Source organism: Staurois parvus, unplaced genomic scaffold (genome assembly GCF_062004578.1).
Source record: "Staurois parvus isolate SC_StPar_1 unplaced genomic scaffold, SC_StPar_1.0 ptg001317l, whole genome shotgun sequence".
In the NCBI taxonomy this organism is placed as follows: Eukaryota; Metazoa; Chordata; class Amphibia; order Anura; family Ranidae; genus Staurois; species Staurois parvus.
In genome coordinates this window covers 272,745-289,549 of record NW_028319113.1, presented here as the reverse complement: position 1 = coordinate 289,549, position 16,805 = coordinate 272,745, and the positions used below count along the sequence as shown (strand labels likewise).

Genomic DNA, 16,805 nt, shown 5'->3' with positions numbered 1-16,805 from the left:
CAGTTTACCATCATCACTGAAAGTGAAAGTAAAAGAAAATCCCAATTTTGGGCTGTCCCCAGAACAGTAATAGAGGGGAAATCTTCCAATGGGGACAAAAGTTCTGGTGACCTGGGGGGCACCAAGAAATTCCCTTAATTTATAGGGATTTCCTCTCACTTCCTTGAGACAGGAAGTGAAGGGAAATCTTCCCAACAGGACACAGATGGCGAAAAAAAACAAAAATACACCTGACAGGGGTTCTAACTCTCTTACTCTATCCAAAAATGAAGAAAAAAACGTTTTAAAAACATACTTTAACTGCCTCCCACCCAGACGGGCAAGAGCTTTCTTGCTCTGGGAGGACATCACATGCCGTCCTCCCACCCTAGCTGCGCATGTGCGCCCTGGCGATCGGTGGTGCACAGTGTCCCTGGGACACAGTGGATCACCAATCGCGGTAAAGAGCCAGTGACGTAGGTTCTACCATGTGATCAGCTGTGCTCCCCCTCTCCCCCCGGTAACAGCATTACAGTTTTTTTGGGGGGATGGCAGAAAGTACTGATTTTTTATCAGCACCATCACCCACAACCCCTGCCTGGGTGAGGATGCTATCCTTTGCCTTGTCCCTCCAGTAGCCTCCTGGGACCTGTCACATCCGCAAAGCGCTGCAAGAGCACACGCATGCGCAATGGGGATCTGGCTGTAATTCCTCAGCAAGTCAAAGTCAGCCCTTGTATCCAAGATGATACGGAACAAAGGAATGCATTAATATTGTTTATAAAGTTTATATAAGGGAATGTATTAATAAAGTTTAAATAGGGGAATGTTTTAGCATCACCAATAAAGGAATGTATTAATATCACCAATAAAGTTTACATAAGGTAATGTATTATCACCCATAAAGTTTGTATATTGGATTAATATCACCCAAAAAGTTTATACATTGGATTAATATCACCCATAAAGTTTGTATATTGGATTAATATCACCCATAAAGTTTGTATATTGGATTAATATCACCCATAAAGTTTGTATATTGGATTAACTAGTTGCCGACCGCAGATAGCCGAATGACGGCTGCACTGCGGCCGGCCAGTTCTGGGTGGACGTCATATGACGTCCTCCCAGAACGCGCTCTCCTGCGCGCCCCAGGGGGCACGCACCCGGCGATCTCCGTGATCGCTGTGTCCTACGGACACAGCTGATCACGTGATGTGGTAAAAGGCCAATCACAGCGGCCTTTTACCACGTGATCAGCGGTGTCCAATGACACGCTGATCAGAAGAAAATGCAAGTGCCGGTTCTCGGCTGCACTTTCCTCACGCTGTCAGATCGTGAGGAAAGTACTGCCGAGAACCGGCAGTTGTCAGAGCGGGGATCGGCACCGATCATCAGAGCACTGATGATCAGTGCCCTGATGATCGGTGCCCAGCAGTGCCGCCCGCAAGTTCCGCCCACCTGTGCCCAGCAGTGCGCCCACTAGCTCCGCCCACCTGTGCCCAGCAGTGCGCCCACCTGTGCCCAGCAGTGCGCCCACCTGTGCCACTCTGCAGTGCCACCCACCTGTGCCCAGAAGTGCCACCCACCTGTGCCCAGAAGTGCCACCCACCTGTGCCCACCCACCAGTGCAGCCCACCAGTGCAGCCCAGCAGTGCTGCCAGTCAGTGCCACCAGTCAGTGCCCAGGGGTTGTGCCAGTCAGTGCCGTCTATCAGTACCCATCATCAGTGTCACCTATCAGTGCCGCATTAGTGCTGCCTATCCGTGACACCTCATTAGTGCTGTCTATCAGTGCCTCCTATCCGTGCACCTCATTAGTACTGCCTATCAGTGCTGCCTCATCAACGCACATCAGTGAAGGAGAAAAATTACCTGTTTGAAAAATTTTATAATAGAAACAAAGAAACTTTTTTTCAAATTTTTTACACTTTTTTTATTTTAGCGCAAAAAGTAAAGCGCCCAGTGGCGATTAAATACCACCAAAAGAAAGCTCTATTTGTGAGAAAAAAATGATCAAAATTTCATATGGGTACAATGTTGCATGACCGCGCAATTGTCAATCAAAGTGCGGCAGCGCTGAAAATTGGCCTGCTAAATAAGGGGGTATAAGTGCCCGGTAGGCAAGTGGTTAATATCTCCCATAAAAAGTTTATACATTGGATTAATATCACCCATAAAGTTTGTATATGAGAATGCATTAATAATATCACGTATTTTTATGAATGCACTAAAGGTTTGTATGGAGTTGTGTGCACGGCTGCTGACAGCTACTGTAACCCGCCATGTGAGCTACACCGCCACCTACGGTCACTCCGAGAACTACAACCCGCTAACATTACATAAATGGGTCACATGAGAACACAAACCACTGACAGCTACTGTGGTCTGCTCGGAGTACTACACCGCCACCTATGGTCAGCCTGAGAACTGCAGTCCATTACTATTACATAATGATGGCACTACTGACAGCAAATCTGGCACGTGTACAACACCGCCTCCTATGGTCACCCTGAGAACTGCAATGATACCGCGACTGACAGCTACTGTGGTCCGGACTGTGCACAGCACCGCCATCTATGGTCACCCTGAGAACTGCACTCCATTACATAATGACCATACGAGAACACAAAATTATATACGTCCTCAGAGCCGCCCCCGCCCCCCAGTGATCCTCAGGACACGCTGGGAGTTGTAGTCCCTGAACATGCTGCCGGTCCGATCCCCCAGTAGCAGCGGACACTATATGAATATATATATATATATATATACCGGAGATAATAATGTCCTTCCCTCACCCCATCTCTTACCCATCTCCATTGGCGGAGCTGTGCTTCCTCTTGCGGGGTGTCCGTGCGGCCATGGCGGGAAGAGATCGGTCGGAGCACACACACACTGAACACGACGACTACCAGAGATAATCTCCCGCCAGAGAGTTCAAACCCGACTACCCAGCATCCCCTGCGCTGCGAGGAGGAGAGAGCGCGCTCCCGGCAGAGGGAATCCCGCGCTGTGTGAGAGACGGGGGCGCGCACCCGACACTGGGGCCGCGCTGTGTGAGGAAAGACGGGGGCGCGCTCCCGACACTGGGGCCGCGCTGTGTGAGAACAGACGGGGGCGCGCTCCCGACACTGAGCCTGCGCTGTGTGAGAAGAGACAAGGGCGCGCTCCGCCCCCTGAGTGTTCTACTTTTTTTCTCTTCTGGCGGTTCCGCCCCTTGTGTGTTCTCCCACCTGAGCTCTCCGCCCCCAGTGTGTTAACCTCCGTTTGGCTCCGCCCCCCTGTGTGTTCTGCTTGGAGGTTCCTCCCATTGGATGTTTTACAGCCAGGTGGCTCCGCCCCCTGAGTGGTCTCCTGCCTTGCGGCTCCGCCTCCTGGGTGTTCTCCTGCCTTGAGGTTCCTCCCCTTGGACGTTTTCCCGCATTGCGGCTCCGCCCCTTATTGATTTCCCCGCCTAGCATGCTTCGCCCCTGTGTCTTCCAGCCAGGCGACTCCGCCCCCTGGGTGTTCTCCTCCCCGGGAGGTTCCTCCCTTTGGATATTTTCTCGCCTTGCGGTTCCGCCCCTTGTTGATTTCCCCGCCTAGCGTGCTTCCCCTTGTGTTCTCCAGCCTGGCGGCTCCGCTCTCTGGGTGTTCTCTAGCCTGTCGGCTCCGCCCCCTGGGTGTTTTCCTGTCTGACGGCTCCGCCCCCTGGGTGTTCTCCTGCCTGGCGGCTCCGCCCCCCGGGTGTTCTAGCTGCCCACCAGCATTGGAGACTATAGAGCACAGGCAGAGATGAGGGGGTTCATGGGGGTATATATAGAGGGGGGAGGACGCCGGAAGGTACTCCTTATTACCTTCTCCTCGTGTATAGATCACCCCAATTCCTGTATACACACCGATCAGCCATAACATTATGACCACCCACCTAATATTGGGTACGTCCCCCTCTGTTGCTAACAAGAGAGCCCCGACCTGTCCCAGAATGGACCTCATTAGCACCTGATCAGCTTTTGGTGTGATCTTTTATTTAAAAAAAGTGGAAGAAAACTGTGTCCCTGTAAATCCCACGTGACTTTTCATGCTGCTCCGGTGTGGTTACAAAAAAAAAAAATCCCGCTTGCTGCAGGTTTTAGTCCATTAAAAAAAAAAATGCATCCCTCCATTGAAATGAATGGAAACCGCATCAAAAACAAAAGTTTTTGGGAAGTTCTCAAGCCCGGGTTCACAGAATCGCACGACGAGGGAAATCGCATTATATTCAGTGGTGTCCTAATCGGCTCAGCACTGTTGCATTGGAGATGGTTCCTGGTGGACTTCAGTGCGACTTCAGCCCCATAGGGTTTTATGTTATCTCACAGAAGTCACATCAGCATAGAGAAGAAGCATTCCTATTCCACTTTAATGGATTCAGTGCTTTTTTTTTTAAACCTCGCCTCTCCTCCCTGGTCATCCTTCATGGATTTTGATATAGCTGCAATTTTGGAGCCTCCCTTCGATTTATCGAACCTCCCTACAATCAGTCGATCTTTTCTTTCTTTAAACGATCTATCAACCCATCAATCAAAGAAAGGATTGACTGATTAAAGGATCGTTGGATTGAATGAAGGATTGAAGGAAGGATCGACTGAAGGAAAGATCAATTGAAGTATTGATGGAAGGGAGGATTAATGGATTGAAAGAAGGATCAGTTGAAGAAAGGATCGATTGATCAAAGGAAGGATTGATGGGTCAAAAGAAGGATGGATCAAAGAAAAGATTGATGGATCGAAGGAAGGATCATTCGATCAAAGGAAGGATTGATGGATTGAAGGTAGGATCAGTTGAAGAAGGGATCGATTGACCAAAGGAAGGTTTGATCAAAGGATCGATGGGTTCAAGGAAAGATGGGTCAAAGAAAGGATTGATCAAAGGAAGGATCAATCAAAGGAAGGATTGGCGGATCGAAGGAACACTCAATCAAAGGATGGATTGAAGGAAGGATCAGTTGAAGGGATCGAATGATCAAAGGAAGGATTGATCAAAGGATGGATGGGTCGAAGGAAGGATGGATCCAAGAAAGGATCGATCAAAGGAAGGATCAATCAAAGGAAGGATCGATCAAAGGAAGGATCGATCAAAGGAAGGATCAATCAAAGGAAGGATCAATCAAAGGAAGAATTGATGGATCGAAGGAACGATTGAATAATCGAAGGAAGGATTACTCTGTCAAAGGAAGGATTGAAGGAAGAATCGATGGATTGAAGGAAGATCAACTGAAGGAAGGATCAATCAATCAAAGGAAAGATCAATGGATTGAAGGTAAGATCGATCAAAGGAATAATCGGTCGAAGGAAGGATTGATCAGTCAAAGGAAGGATCGAATGATTTTTCAAAGGAAGGATCAGTCGAAGGAAGGATTGATCAATCAAACAAAAGATTGAAGGATTGATCAAAGGAAGGATCGATTGATCAAAGGAAGGATTGATGGATTGAAGGAAGGATCACTCAATCAAAGGAGGAATTGAAGGAAGGATCGATGGATTTAAGGAAGGATCAGTTGAAGAAGGGATCGATTGATCAAAAGATCGATGGTTCAAAAGAAGAATGTAACGAAGACAGGATCGATCAAAGGAAGGATCAATCAAAGGAAGGATTGATGTAAGGATCGATGAATTGAAGTAAGATCAACTGAAAGAAGAATCGATCAATCAAAGGAAAGATCAATGGATTGAAGGTAAGATCGATCAAAGGAAGGTATGATCGAAGGAAGGATTGATCAATCAAAGGAAGGATCGAAGGATTGATCTGTCAAAGGAAGAATTGATCAATCAAACAAAAGATTGAAGGATTGATCAAAGGAAGGATCGATCGATCAAAGGAAGGATTGATCAAAGGAAGGATCAATGGGTTGAAGGAAGGATCAACACTGCTTCAGTGTGAACCTAGGTTTTAGGCAGCAAGGATTAGGGAGGAGAAGCGAGGGTTAAAAAAAACACTAATTTATCAAAGTCGAATAGGAATGTTTCTTACCTATGCTGATGCGACTTCTGTGAGATAACATAGAAGTCTATGGGGATGAAATTGCACTGAATTCAGAATACAATGTGATTTCCTGCAATTCTGTGAGCTCAGGCTTGAAAACTTCTAAAGCCGCATTGAAATCTTACCAAAGTCGCATCAATAGTCCACTGAAAATCGTATGAAAATCGCATTAGAACAGTAGGAAGTGATATGGGGAAAAAGGAATGCAAATGCAACAAAACATAAAAAAATGCATAACGCAGTAAATTTAATGCAATGTGGCAAAAATGCAGATGCGTTTCTCATACAGAGCAGTATGAAAGTAGTCTATGCTGTGGTATCTGGCCCCAAACCATCAGTACCAGATCCTTTTCAGTCCTGTAAGTTGACTTACTCCTCTGTGGATCGGACCTTCCGGGTCATCCCACAGATACTTGATTGAGAGCTGGAGAATTTGAAGGCCACGTTAACTCAAAACTTGTGCTCCTCAAATCATTCCTCAACCTTCACGGGGTTGGAGCAACTCCAACAATGCAGCTCTTTTGGGTTGTTCACGGTCTGCAGTGGTCAGGGCCGACCAAAAGTGGGCCAAGGGAAGGTGAACTGGAGACAGGGTCATGCGTGGCCAGTGTTCATTGATGAAAGTGAGGAGGAAAGGCTGACCTGTGTACTACAATCCGATAGAACTACTGGAGCTCAAATTGCTGAAAAAGTGAACGCTGGTCCTGATAGAAAAGTTTCAGGACACACAGAGCATCGCAATTTGTTGTATATAGGGCTGTGGTGCCACAGATGGGGCAGGGTGCCCATGCTGACCCGTGTCCACAGACAAAAGTGCCTACAATGGTCACGTGAGCATCAGAACTGGATCACGGAGCAATGGAAGAAGGCGGCCTGGTCTGATAAATTCAAGAATGGTTTGAGGAACACAACAAAAAATTTAGGGTGCTGGCTTGGCCTGCAAATTTTCCAGAACTGGACCACGGAGCAATGGAAGAAGGTGGCCTGGTCTGATAAATTCAAGAATGGTTTGTGGAACACAACAAAAAGTTTGAGGTGTTGGCTTGGCCTGCAAATTTTCCAAAACTAGACCACGGAACAATGGAAGAAGGTGTCCTGGTCTGATAAATTCAAGAATAGTTTGAGGAACACGACAAAAAGTTTGAGGTGTTGGCTTGGCCTGCAAATTTTCCAGAACTGGACCACGGAGCAATGGAAGAAGGCGGCCTGGTCTGATAAATTCAAAAATGGTTTGTGGAACACAACAAAAAGTTTGAGGTGTTGGCTTGGCCTGCAAATTTTCCACAACTAGATCACGGAGCATCGAAAGAAGGTGGCCTGGTCTGATAAATTCAAGCATGGTTTGAGGAACACAACAAAAACTTTAGGGTGCTGGCTTGGCCTGCAAATTTTCCAGAACTGGACCACGGAGCAATGGAAGAAGACGGCCTGGTCTGATAAATTCAAGAATGGTTTGTGGAACACAACAAAAAGTTTGAGGTGTTGGCTTGGCCTGCAAATTTTCCAGAACTAGACCACGGAGCAATGGAAGAAGGTGTCCTGGTCTGATAAATTCAAGAATGGTTTGAGGAACACAACAAAAAGTTTGAGGTGTTGGCTTGGCCTGCAAATTTTCCAGAACTGGACCATGGAGCAATGGAAGAAGGTGTCCTGGTCTGATGAATCATGTTTTCTCACTACCACATGGATGGCCAGTTAGGTGTGCATCACTTACCTGGGGAAGAAATTGCACTAGAATGCAGTATGGGAATAAAGCAAGTCAGCAAAGGAAGTGAGATGCTTTGGACAATATTCTGCTGGGAAACCTTGGGTTCTGCCATACATGCGGATGTTACTTTGGCACGTACAACCTACCTAAATGTTGTTGGTGACCAAGTACACGCCTTCATGGAGACGGTATTACCTGATGGCAGTGGCCTCTTTCAGCAGGATAATGCAAAAATGGTTCAAGAATGGTTTGAGGAATACGACTACAAATTTGAGGTATTGACTGGCCTCCAAATTCTCCAGATCTTAATCCAATCGAGCATCTGTGGGATGTGCTGGAAAAGAAAGTCCGATCAATGGAGGCCCCACCTCAAAACTTATCGGGCTTCAAGGATCTGCTACTGATGGCTTGGTGCCAGATACCACAGCATACCTTTAGAGGTCTAGTGATGTCCATGTTTGATGGGTTATGGTGGGCGGTCATAATGCAATGGCTGATCGGTGTGTAGGATAACGCATCTGTATATAAGATTGACATCTGAGTGTTGAGGTGCTCCACAACACTAGTGAATGTCAATGTGTTGCATATGTGCATTGGAGTGCTCTTTAGAACACACCGCATTAAGGCCTTGCTTTCATGGGTGGGTGAGGGGCAGTAAAAACTGGCAGCTGCAGTTTTACCACCCCCTCCAAGTGATGAGTCACAATTTTGGCCCCCAGCCATATTTGTACACACTAGTGGTGGACCGAAATGAAAATTCTGGTGCCAAAACCAAAAAGTCAGGATGCACTTGGCCAAAAACTGAAACTGGCAGTTTTAAAAAAAAAAAAGTAATGTTTTTGGTTTGAAGTCTATGGGAGTTAATTGTGTGCCTAACAATGTGTAATGCTTGTTGCATTTATAAATAGGAAAGGACCGCCGCTGCTGCCGACCAGAATTGGTGATTCACCTCCTCCCTCCTGCTGTATAAGAGCCAATGAGGTAGGCTCTACCAAGTGATCAGCTGTGTCCAGTCTCAGCTGATCACACTAAACAGGAAATGCCAGTTGTCAGCAGTCCTTTCCTCACACTGACAGCCCTGATTATTAGTGCAGCCCCATCAGTGCGGCCTTTCAGTGCCCATCAATGCTGCTGATCAGTGTCCATCGATGCCACATATCAGTGCCCATCAGAGCTGCCTTTCAGTGCCCATTAGTGATGCCTGTCAATGCCTATCAGTGCCACCTGTCAGTGCCTCCTCATCAGTGCAGTCTATGAGTACCTATCAGTGCCCATCACTGCCACCTGTCAGTGCCCAACAGTGTCGCCTATCAGTGCCCATCAGTGATGTCTGTCAGTGCCCATCAGTGTCGCCTATCGGTGCTTCCTCATCAGTGCAGTCTATCAGTGCCTGTCAGTGCTGCCTATCAGTGCCCATCAGTGCCACCTATCATTGCCAGTTAGTGCTGCCTATCAGTGCCACATATTTGTGCCCACCAGTGCTGCCTTTCAGTGCTCATCAATGAGGCCTGTCAGTACCCGTCAGTGCCACCTATCAGTGCCCATCAGTGCCGCCTATCAGTGCAAGTTAGTGCTGCCTGTCAGTGCCACCTATCAGTGCCAGTTAGTGCTGCCTATCAGTGCCCACCAGTGCTGCCTTTCGGTGCTCACCAATGATGCCTGTCAGTACCTATCAGTGCCACCTATCAGTGCCAGTTAGTGCTGCCTTTTAGTGTCCATCAGTGCCACCTATCAGTGCTAGTTAGTGTTGCCTATCAGTGCCACCTATCAATGCCAGTTAGGACTGCCTATCAGTGCCACATATCAGTGCCCACCAGTGCTGCCTTTCAGTGCTCATCAATGCTGCCTATCAGTACCCATCAGTGCAATCTATCAGTGCTGCCCATCAGTGCCCCTTATCAGTGCAGCCTCATCAGCACACACCAGCGAAGGAGGAAAATTACTTATTTACAAAATTTTATAACAGAAAATAAGAAAAAGTTTTGTTTTTTAAAAATGTTGTCTTGTTTAGTTTGTTTTAGCAATCAATAAAACCCCCCCGTGGTGATTAAAAAGAAATGTCTGAAAGAGATGATAAAAACTTGGTTTGGGTACAGTGTTGCATGACCGCACAATTATCATTCAAAGTGCGACAGGGCTGAAAGCTGGAAATTGGCCTGGGCAGGAAGGGGTGAATGTGCCCGGTAGGCAAGTGGTTAAACAATAAGGAGTGGCCTCGGCCTATATGTCTCCACCAAAGCACACAGTCTGATGCATTTCACCCCATCCCGCCCCACCCACCAGGACTTATTCATAGTGCGAGGTGAAATGCATCAGGCTGTGTAGTTTGGTGCAGAGTCATACAAAGCAGTGTGCAGGAGCTGACGGGAAAGATCTGTATTGTTTACATACAGAACTTTCCCCCGTCAGTGATACTCAGTGATTGCCGGCAGGGAATCTCTGGATCCAGTGATCAACAGCTAAAGCCACAAATGGCGGGGCGGGTAGGGAGCTCGTGCCCCCTACTCGGAAATGCAAAATCATGTATATATATGTAATTTTGCGCAGCCCTGCCGCCCTGTAGCAGTATATCTGCTATAAGGCGGCGTGCAAGCGGTTAAGAACATCTGACCATGCTTATATGCTTGTATTATGGCTCATGATGACAACTGCACCCCTTATATTTGTGTGGTTGTCACAAGGAGAGGAAGTGATGAAAAACCGCCAAAATGGGGTCACAGATTGAACAAGCAACCTGATACAGTATATAATACACACACACACATACACTATATTACCAAAAGTATTGGTCGGCCTGCCTTTACACGCACATGAACTTTAATGCCATCCCAGTTTTAGTCCGTAGGGTTCAATATTGAGTTGGCCCCGCCCTTTGCAGCTATAACAGCTTCAACTCTTCTGGGAAGGCCGTCCACAAGGTTTAGGAGGGTGTCTATGGGAAGGTTTGACCATTCTTCCAGAAGAGCATTTGTGAGGTCAGGCACTGATGTCGCATGAGAAGGCCTGGCTCATAGTCTCCACTCTAATTCATCCCAAAGGTGTTCTATCGGGTTGAGGTCAGAACTCTGTACAGGCCAGTCAAGTTCCTCCACCCCAAACTGGCTCTTCCATGTATTTATGGACCTTGCTTTGGCCATCCCCAAACTGTTCCCACAAAGTTGGGATCATTAAATTGTCCAAAATGTCTTGGTATGCTGATGTCTTAAGAGTTCCCTTCACTGGAACTAGGGGGCGAAGCCCAACCCCTGATAAACAACCCCACACCATAATCCCTCCTCCACCAAATATTACACTTGGCACAATGCAGTCAGGCAAATACTGTTCTCCTGGCAACCATCAAACCCAAACACATCCATCAGATTGCCAGACAGAGAACACGTCTCCACTGCTCTAGAGTCCAGTGGCGGCGTGCTTTACACCACTGCATCCGATTTGCATTGCACTTGGTGATGTAAGGCTTGGATGCAGCTGCCCGGCCATGGAAACCCATTCCATGGAGCTCTCTTCACACTGTTGTTGTGCTAATCTGAAAGCCACACCAAGTTTGGAGGTCTTTAGCTACTGACTTTGCAGAGAGTTGGCGATTTCTGCGCACTGTGCACTTCAGCATACGCTGACCCCACTCTGTCATTTTACGTGGCCTACCATGCCAGTGTTGGACCTGCCAATTCTGGTGTTGAATGGCAAATGCCACTCGAGCTCTATGGTGCTGGGCAGTGAGCACAATGCCCACTAGAGGATGTCGGGCCCTCGAGCCACCCTCATGAAGTCTGTTTCTGATTGTTTGGTCAGAGACATTCCCACCAGTGGAGGTCATTTTGTACGGCTCTGGCAGTGCTCATCCTGTTCCTCGTTGCACAAAGGAGCAGATACCGGTCCTGCTGATGGGTTAAGGACCTTCTATGGCATTGTCCAGCTTTCCAGCTGCCTGTCTCCTGGAATCTCCTCCATGCTCTTGAGACTGTGCTGGGAGACACAGCAAACCTTCTGGCAATGGCACATATTGATGGGCCATCCTGGAGGAGTTGGACTGCCTGTGCAACCTCTGTAGGGTCCAGGTATGGCCTCATGCTTCCAGTAGTAACACTGACCCTAGCCAAATACAAAACTAGTGAAAAACAGTCAGAAAGATAAGTAGGGAAACAAATGTCAGTGGCCTCCACCTGTAAAACCATTCCTGTTTTGGGGGTCGTCTCATTATTGCCCATCTAATGCACTTGTTGTTTTCATTAAGACCAAAGCAGCTGAAACTGATTACCAACCTCCTCTGCTACTTAACTGACCAGATCAATATCCCTGGAGTTTCACTGACTTGATGCTAGACTCTGATTACAAAGTCTTCCTTTCATTTTTTTGAGCAGTGTGTGCATATGCATATCTATCTATCTATCTATCTATCTATCTATCTATCTATCTATCTATCTATCTATCTATCTATCTATCTATCTATCTATCTATCTATCCATCCATCCATCCATCCATCCATCCATCCATCCATCCATCCATCCATCCATCCATCCATCCATCCATCCATCCATCCATCCATCCATCCATCTATCTATCTATCTATATCTATCTATCTATCTATCTATCTATCTATCTATCTTTCTATATCTATCTATCTATCTATCTATCTATCTATCTATCTATCTATCTATCTATCTATCTATCTATCTATCTATCTATCTATCCATCTATCCATCCATCCATCCATCCATCCATCCATCCATCTATCTATCTATCTATCTATCTACATGCACAGTGTGTATGGAAATGAAGACAGACAAAGTTTACAAAGATATAATACTGTGTCAGAAAAATAAAGCAGGATGCTGGATGCAATGACAACCAGACAAGATAAACACACCACCATACACCATAAAGTGGCCCATTTGTCCAATTTGGATAGTCAAATCTGAATCAGTGAGCATGAAGCTGCATTTGCATTCCATTGAATCATCCTGTACTGGCTGATGGGGGATGATGTTACAACCCACATGGAAGAAAAATATATTTTAAATATATTTTAAAAATATTCTTCCCAAATATATTGACATATATTTGAAATACTACAATTTTGGCCGTATTCAATATATTTCAAAATATATTTCAATATATTGAATGCGTTTTTTTATATATTACAAAATATATGAAAAATATTTTTACAATTATATATTTTTTAAAATATATTCTTATCATTTTTTTTAACATATAAAAAAAGTAATTTTAACATATATTTTTACATATATTTGTAAAAATGCATTCCAAAAATGTAGATTACATTTATTTCTAAAGACATACAGTATATTTGAAAATGTATTTTTAAAAATATTTCTCATATATTTTGTAATATATAAAAAGCGCATTTCAACATACAGTATATATATATCTATATATATATATACTGTATATATAGAAGATGGACAAAATTGTAGTATTTCAAATATATGTCAATATATTTGGGAAGAATATTTTTAAAATATATTTCAAATATATTTTTCTTCCATGTGGCACCGCTGATTTCCTGTTCACATTTCATGGAATACTTGACTTGGTTACCATGAAATGATTAAAATAGAACTGATGGCAAAACCTTTTTTTCCCAATTTGGAAACAGTTAGGCTTCATTCACACATACAACCAGGAGGCATAACATCCAAGATGTTGAGCTGCAGGAAATGATAAGAAATTCCTTTAAAGTGAAAGAATTCCTAGTTATTATCAGAACTAGTGTCCTTGTTGTAAGAGTTTACCCTCTATTCCTATTTTGGGGACAACCCAAAATTTGGCTATGGCCGGCAGCAGTGATCATTGAATTCAGATGGCGGGGAAACCTACAGTTGTCAGATCACAATAGCACAGGGCGGAATGTGTTGATGGAGAATTTGAGCGATTCATTTCCTTCAACTCTTAAAAGAAAGAAAAATGCTTAATGTATGGCCAGCCTTAGACTTACACAGGCGTGATGATGTCATCTAGAAGCTTCGCACTACGCATTCCGTCATTGAGACTTCTTCAGCAGTCTGTCTCTATACTTGTTCTGGGGACAACCCAAAATTTAGGATTTTTTTTGAACAGTCACCAAGAGGGTGACTTTCCCTAAAAGGACCACAGCAATTAAAACCTGACAAGGGTCCTAATCCTTCGCTACCGTAACCAAAACTTAAAAAAAAAAAGTTTTGCCATTAATGCAACTTTAAGGAGCTTATTAGGAAATTTCTATGGTGGCTGTTATTGCTAACTTGTTTTCTAACAATTGTTTTCTGTGTCCACACTGCAGAGGTGCAGTGCAGTGCGCTGCAATACAATGCAGGCATGCTTCATTTTGTTGCGGCACATAGAAGGCACCGTATTGAGCACTTCAAATAAAGTTGTCAAAAAAAGGGAACCAGGTGATGCGGTAAAACGCACATCACACAGCCCCCTGATGCACTTCACTGCAGCCCAAGACTGACTGCTGCCAGTAGCATTTAAGCATGCGGGCAGTGTGAAAAAGAAAATGGCTATTGGTTTGTCTACTTGTATATAGCACGTGTTAAACAATACACATCACATTCATATAGTGTCCAAATGACAAAGTGCTTCTCAAATGGATTATCAATACTCACAGCACCACCCAAAATTGAAGATGCACCACAATGTAAACTCCAACCCCAAATGAAACCCATGGGATTGGACCCCTGATGAAGTCTTAATGACGTAATGCGTAGGGTGTTGTTTCTAAGTGACGTCATCATGCCTGTGTAAGTTTAACCAGGGGTGTATTTACCACAAGGCAAACAAGGCAGTTGCCTAGGGCGGTATTTTTCAGGGGGGGCAGCAGCATGTTTCTGGGGGGCAGTGCTGTCCCCCGAAAGAAAGAAAGGAAGAAGGGACACACGCAGCATGGGGACCAGGTGGGATCTCAGAGAGGCTGTGGGCTGCTTGATGGTCTATGCAGAACCTGACTCTTGTTCCCGGGGATGTCTGGAGCTGTGAAGGTGAGTGTCTTATCTCTTTTCGAGGTGTGGGTGGGGGGTTGCCAGTGTATGGGGGGCAGTGGTAGTGGAAGGCTTTCTCGGGTGGGGCTGGGGGCTTGGTCAATGGGGGGAGGCACTTTTTGTGTTGCTTAGGAAAGCACGAAACTTAAATACACCATTGAGTTTAACAATACACTGTGGTGGGTGTATATTCAGTTTTGGGGTGGAGCCACATGCACTGACGTTCCACTTGGAGAAGCACTTTGTCATTTTAGACACTATACGAACGTGACACAATGCATTCCTAAAGTATTCAGACCCCCCCCCCCCTTTCACTTTTTTCAGTTTTGATACTACAGTTGATTAAATTAATTTATTCTCATTAATCTACACTCACAATGACAAAGTGAAAACAGAATTTTAGAAATGTCTGTGAATTTATTAAAAAGAAAAAACTGACATATCACATGTACTTAAGTACTCAGTACTTTGTTGAAGCATGTTTGGCAGCAATTACAGCTTCGAGTCTTTTTGGGTATGATACCACATGCTTTGCACACCTAGATTTTAGGATTTTCTGCCCTTCTTTGCAAATCCTCTCAAGCTCAGTCAGGTTGGATGGGGGCCATTGGTGGACAGCCATTTTCAGGTCTCTCCAGAGATGTTCATTAGGGTTGAAGTCAAGGTTCTGGCTGGGCTTCTCTAGAACAGTCACAGAATTGTCCCTAAGCCATTCCTCTGTTGGCTTGGCTGTGCACCTATGATCGTTGTCACGTTGGAAGGTGAGCCTTCAGTCTAGTCTGAGGTCTTGAGCGCCGTGGAGCAGCTTTTCATTATCTCCCAGTCCCTAGTGCTGAAAAACACCCCCACAGCATGATGCTGCCACCACCATGCTTCACTGTTGGGATGGTATTGGGCAGGTGATGAGCGGTTCCTGGTTTCCTCCAGACATAATGTTTAGAAACGAGGCCAGACGGTTCAATCTTGGTTTCATCAAACCAGAGAATCTTGTTCCTCACAGTCTTAGAGTCCTTCAGGTGTTTTTTTGCAAACTCCAAGCAGGCTTTCATGTGTTGTTCACTGAGAAGAAGCTTCCATCTAGCCACTCTGCCATAAAGTCCAGATCATTGGAGGGCTGCAGTGATGGTTGTGCTTCTGGAACTTTGTCCCATCTCCACATAGGATCTCTGGAGCTCAGTCAGAGTGGCCATCAGGTTTTTGGTCACTGAGAAGAAGCTTTCGTCTAGCCACTCTGCCATAAAGCCCAGATCATTGGAGGGCTGCACTGATAGTTGTCCTTCCGGGTTTTTGGTCACTGAGGAGAAACTTTCGTCTAGCCACTCTGCCATAAAGCCCAGCTCATTGGAGGGCTGCAGTAATAGTTGTCCTTCCAGAGCTCAGTCAGAGTGGCAATCGGGTTTTTGGTCACCAAGGAGAAACTTTCGTCTAACCACTCTGCCATAAAGCCCAGATCGTTGGAGGGCTGTAGTGAAAGTTGTCCTTCCGGAACTTTGTCCCATCTCCACATAGGATATCTGGAGCTCAGTCAGAGTGGCCATCGGGTTCTTGGTCACCTCTCTTACTAAGGACCTTCTCCCCCAATTGCTCAGTTTGGCTAGTTAACCAGCTCTTGGAAGAGTCTTGGTTGTGCCAAACATCTTCCATATGATAATTATGGAGGCCACTGTGCTCTTGGGAACCTTCAGTGCAGCAGAAATGTTTTTTGTAGTCTTCCATTGATCTGTGTCTTGCAATAATCTTGTCTCTGAGCTCTGCAGGAAGTTCCTTTGACCTCATTGCTTTTGCTCTGATGCAGTATGCATTGTCAGCTGTGAGGCCAATTATAGAGATGTGTGTGCCTTTCCAAATCATGTCCAATCCATTTGATTTACTACAGGTAGACTACAGTCAAGGTGTAGAAACATCTCAGCAACAATCAAGAGAAATGGGAGGCACCTGAGCTAAAAGTGTTGTTGCAAAGAGTCTGAATACTTGTGCCAATGTGATATTTCAGTTTTTCCTTTTTCATAAATTTGCAAACATTTCTAAAATTTTGTTTTCACTTTGTCATTATGCGGTAGAGTGTAGATTAATGAGAAAAAAATGAATTTAAATAAATGTAGTATCAGGCTGCAACATTAACAACATTGAAAAAAG

At 45.3% G+C, this 16,805-nt stretch overlaps 1 protein-coding gene across 1 annotated transcript in view; it reads right to left on the bottom strand.

The window, feature by feature from the left end:
- ESCO2 (establishment of sister chromatid cohesion N-acetyltransferase 2) overlaps window positions 1-3,002 on the bottom strand; it is a 61,661-nt gene extending 58,659 nt beyond the window's left edge. Inside the window, exon 1 of the mRNA XM_089661153.1 lies at window positions 2,789-3,002. Within this exon, the coding sequence (XP_089517279.1) occupies window positions 2,789-2,841 (53 nt within the window). The 5' untranslated portion in view covers window positions 2,842-3,002. The remainder of the gene's footprint in view (window positions 1-2,788) is intronic.
- Between the last annotated feature and the right edge of the window lie 13,803 nt (window positions 3,003-16,805).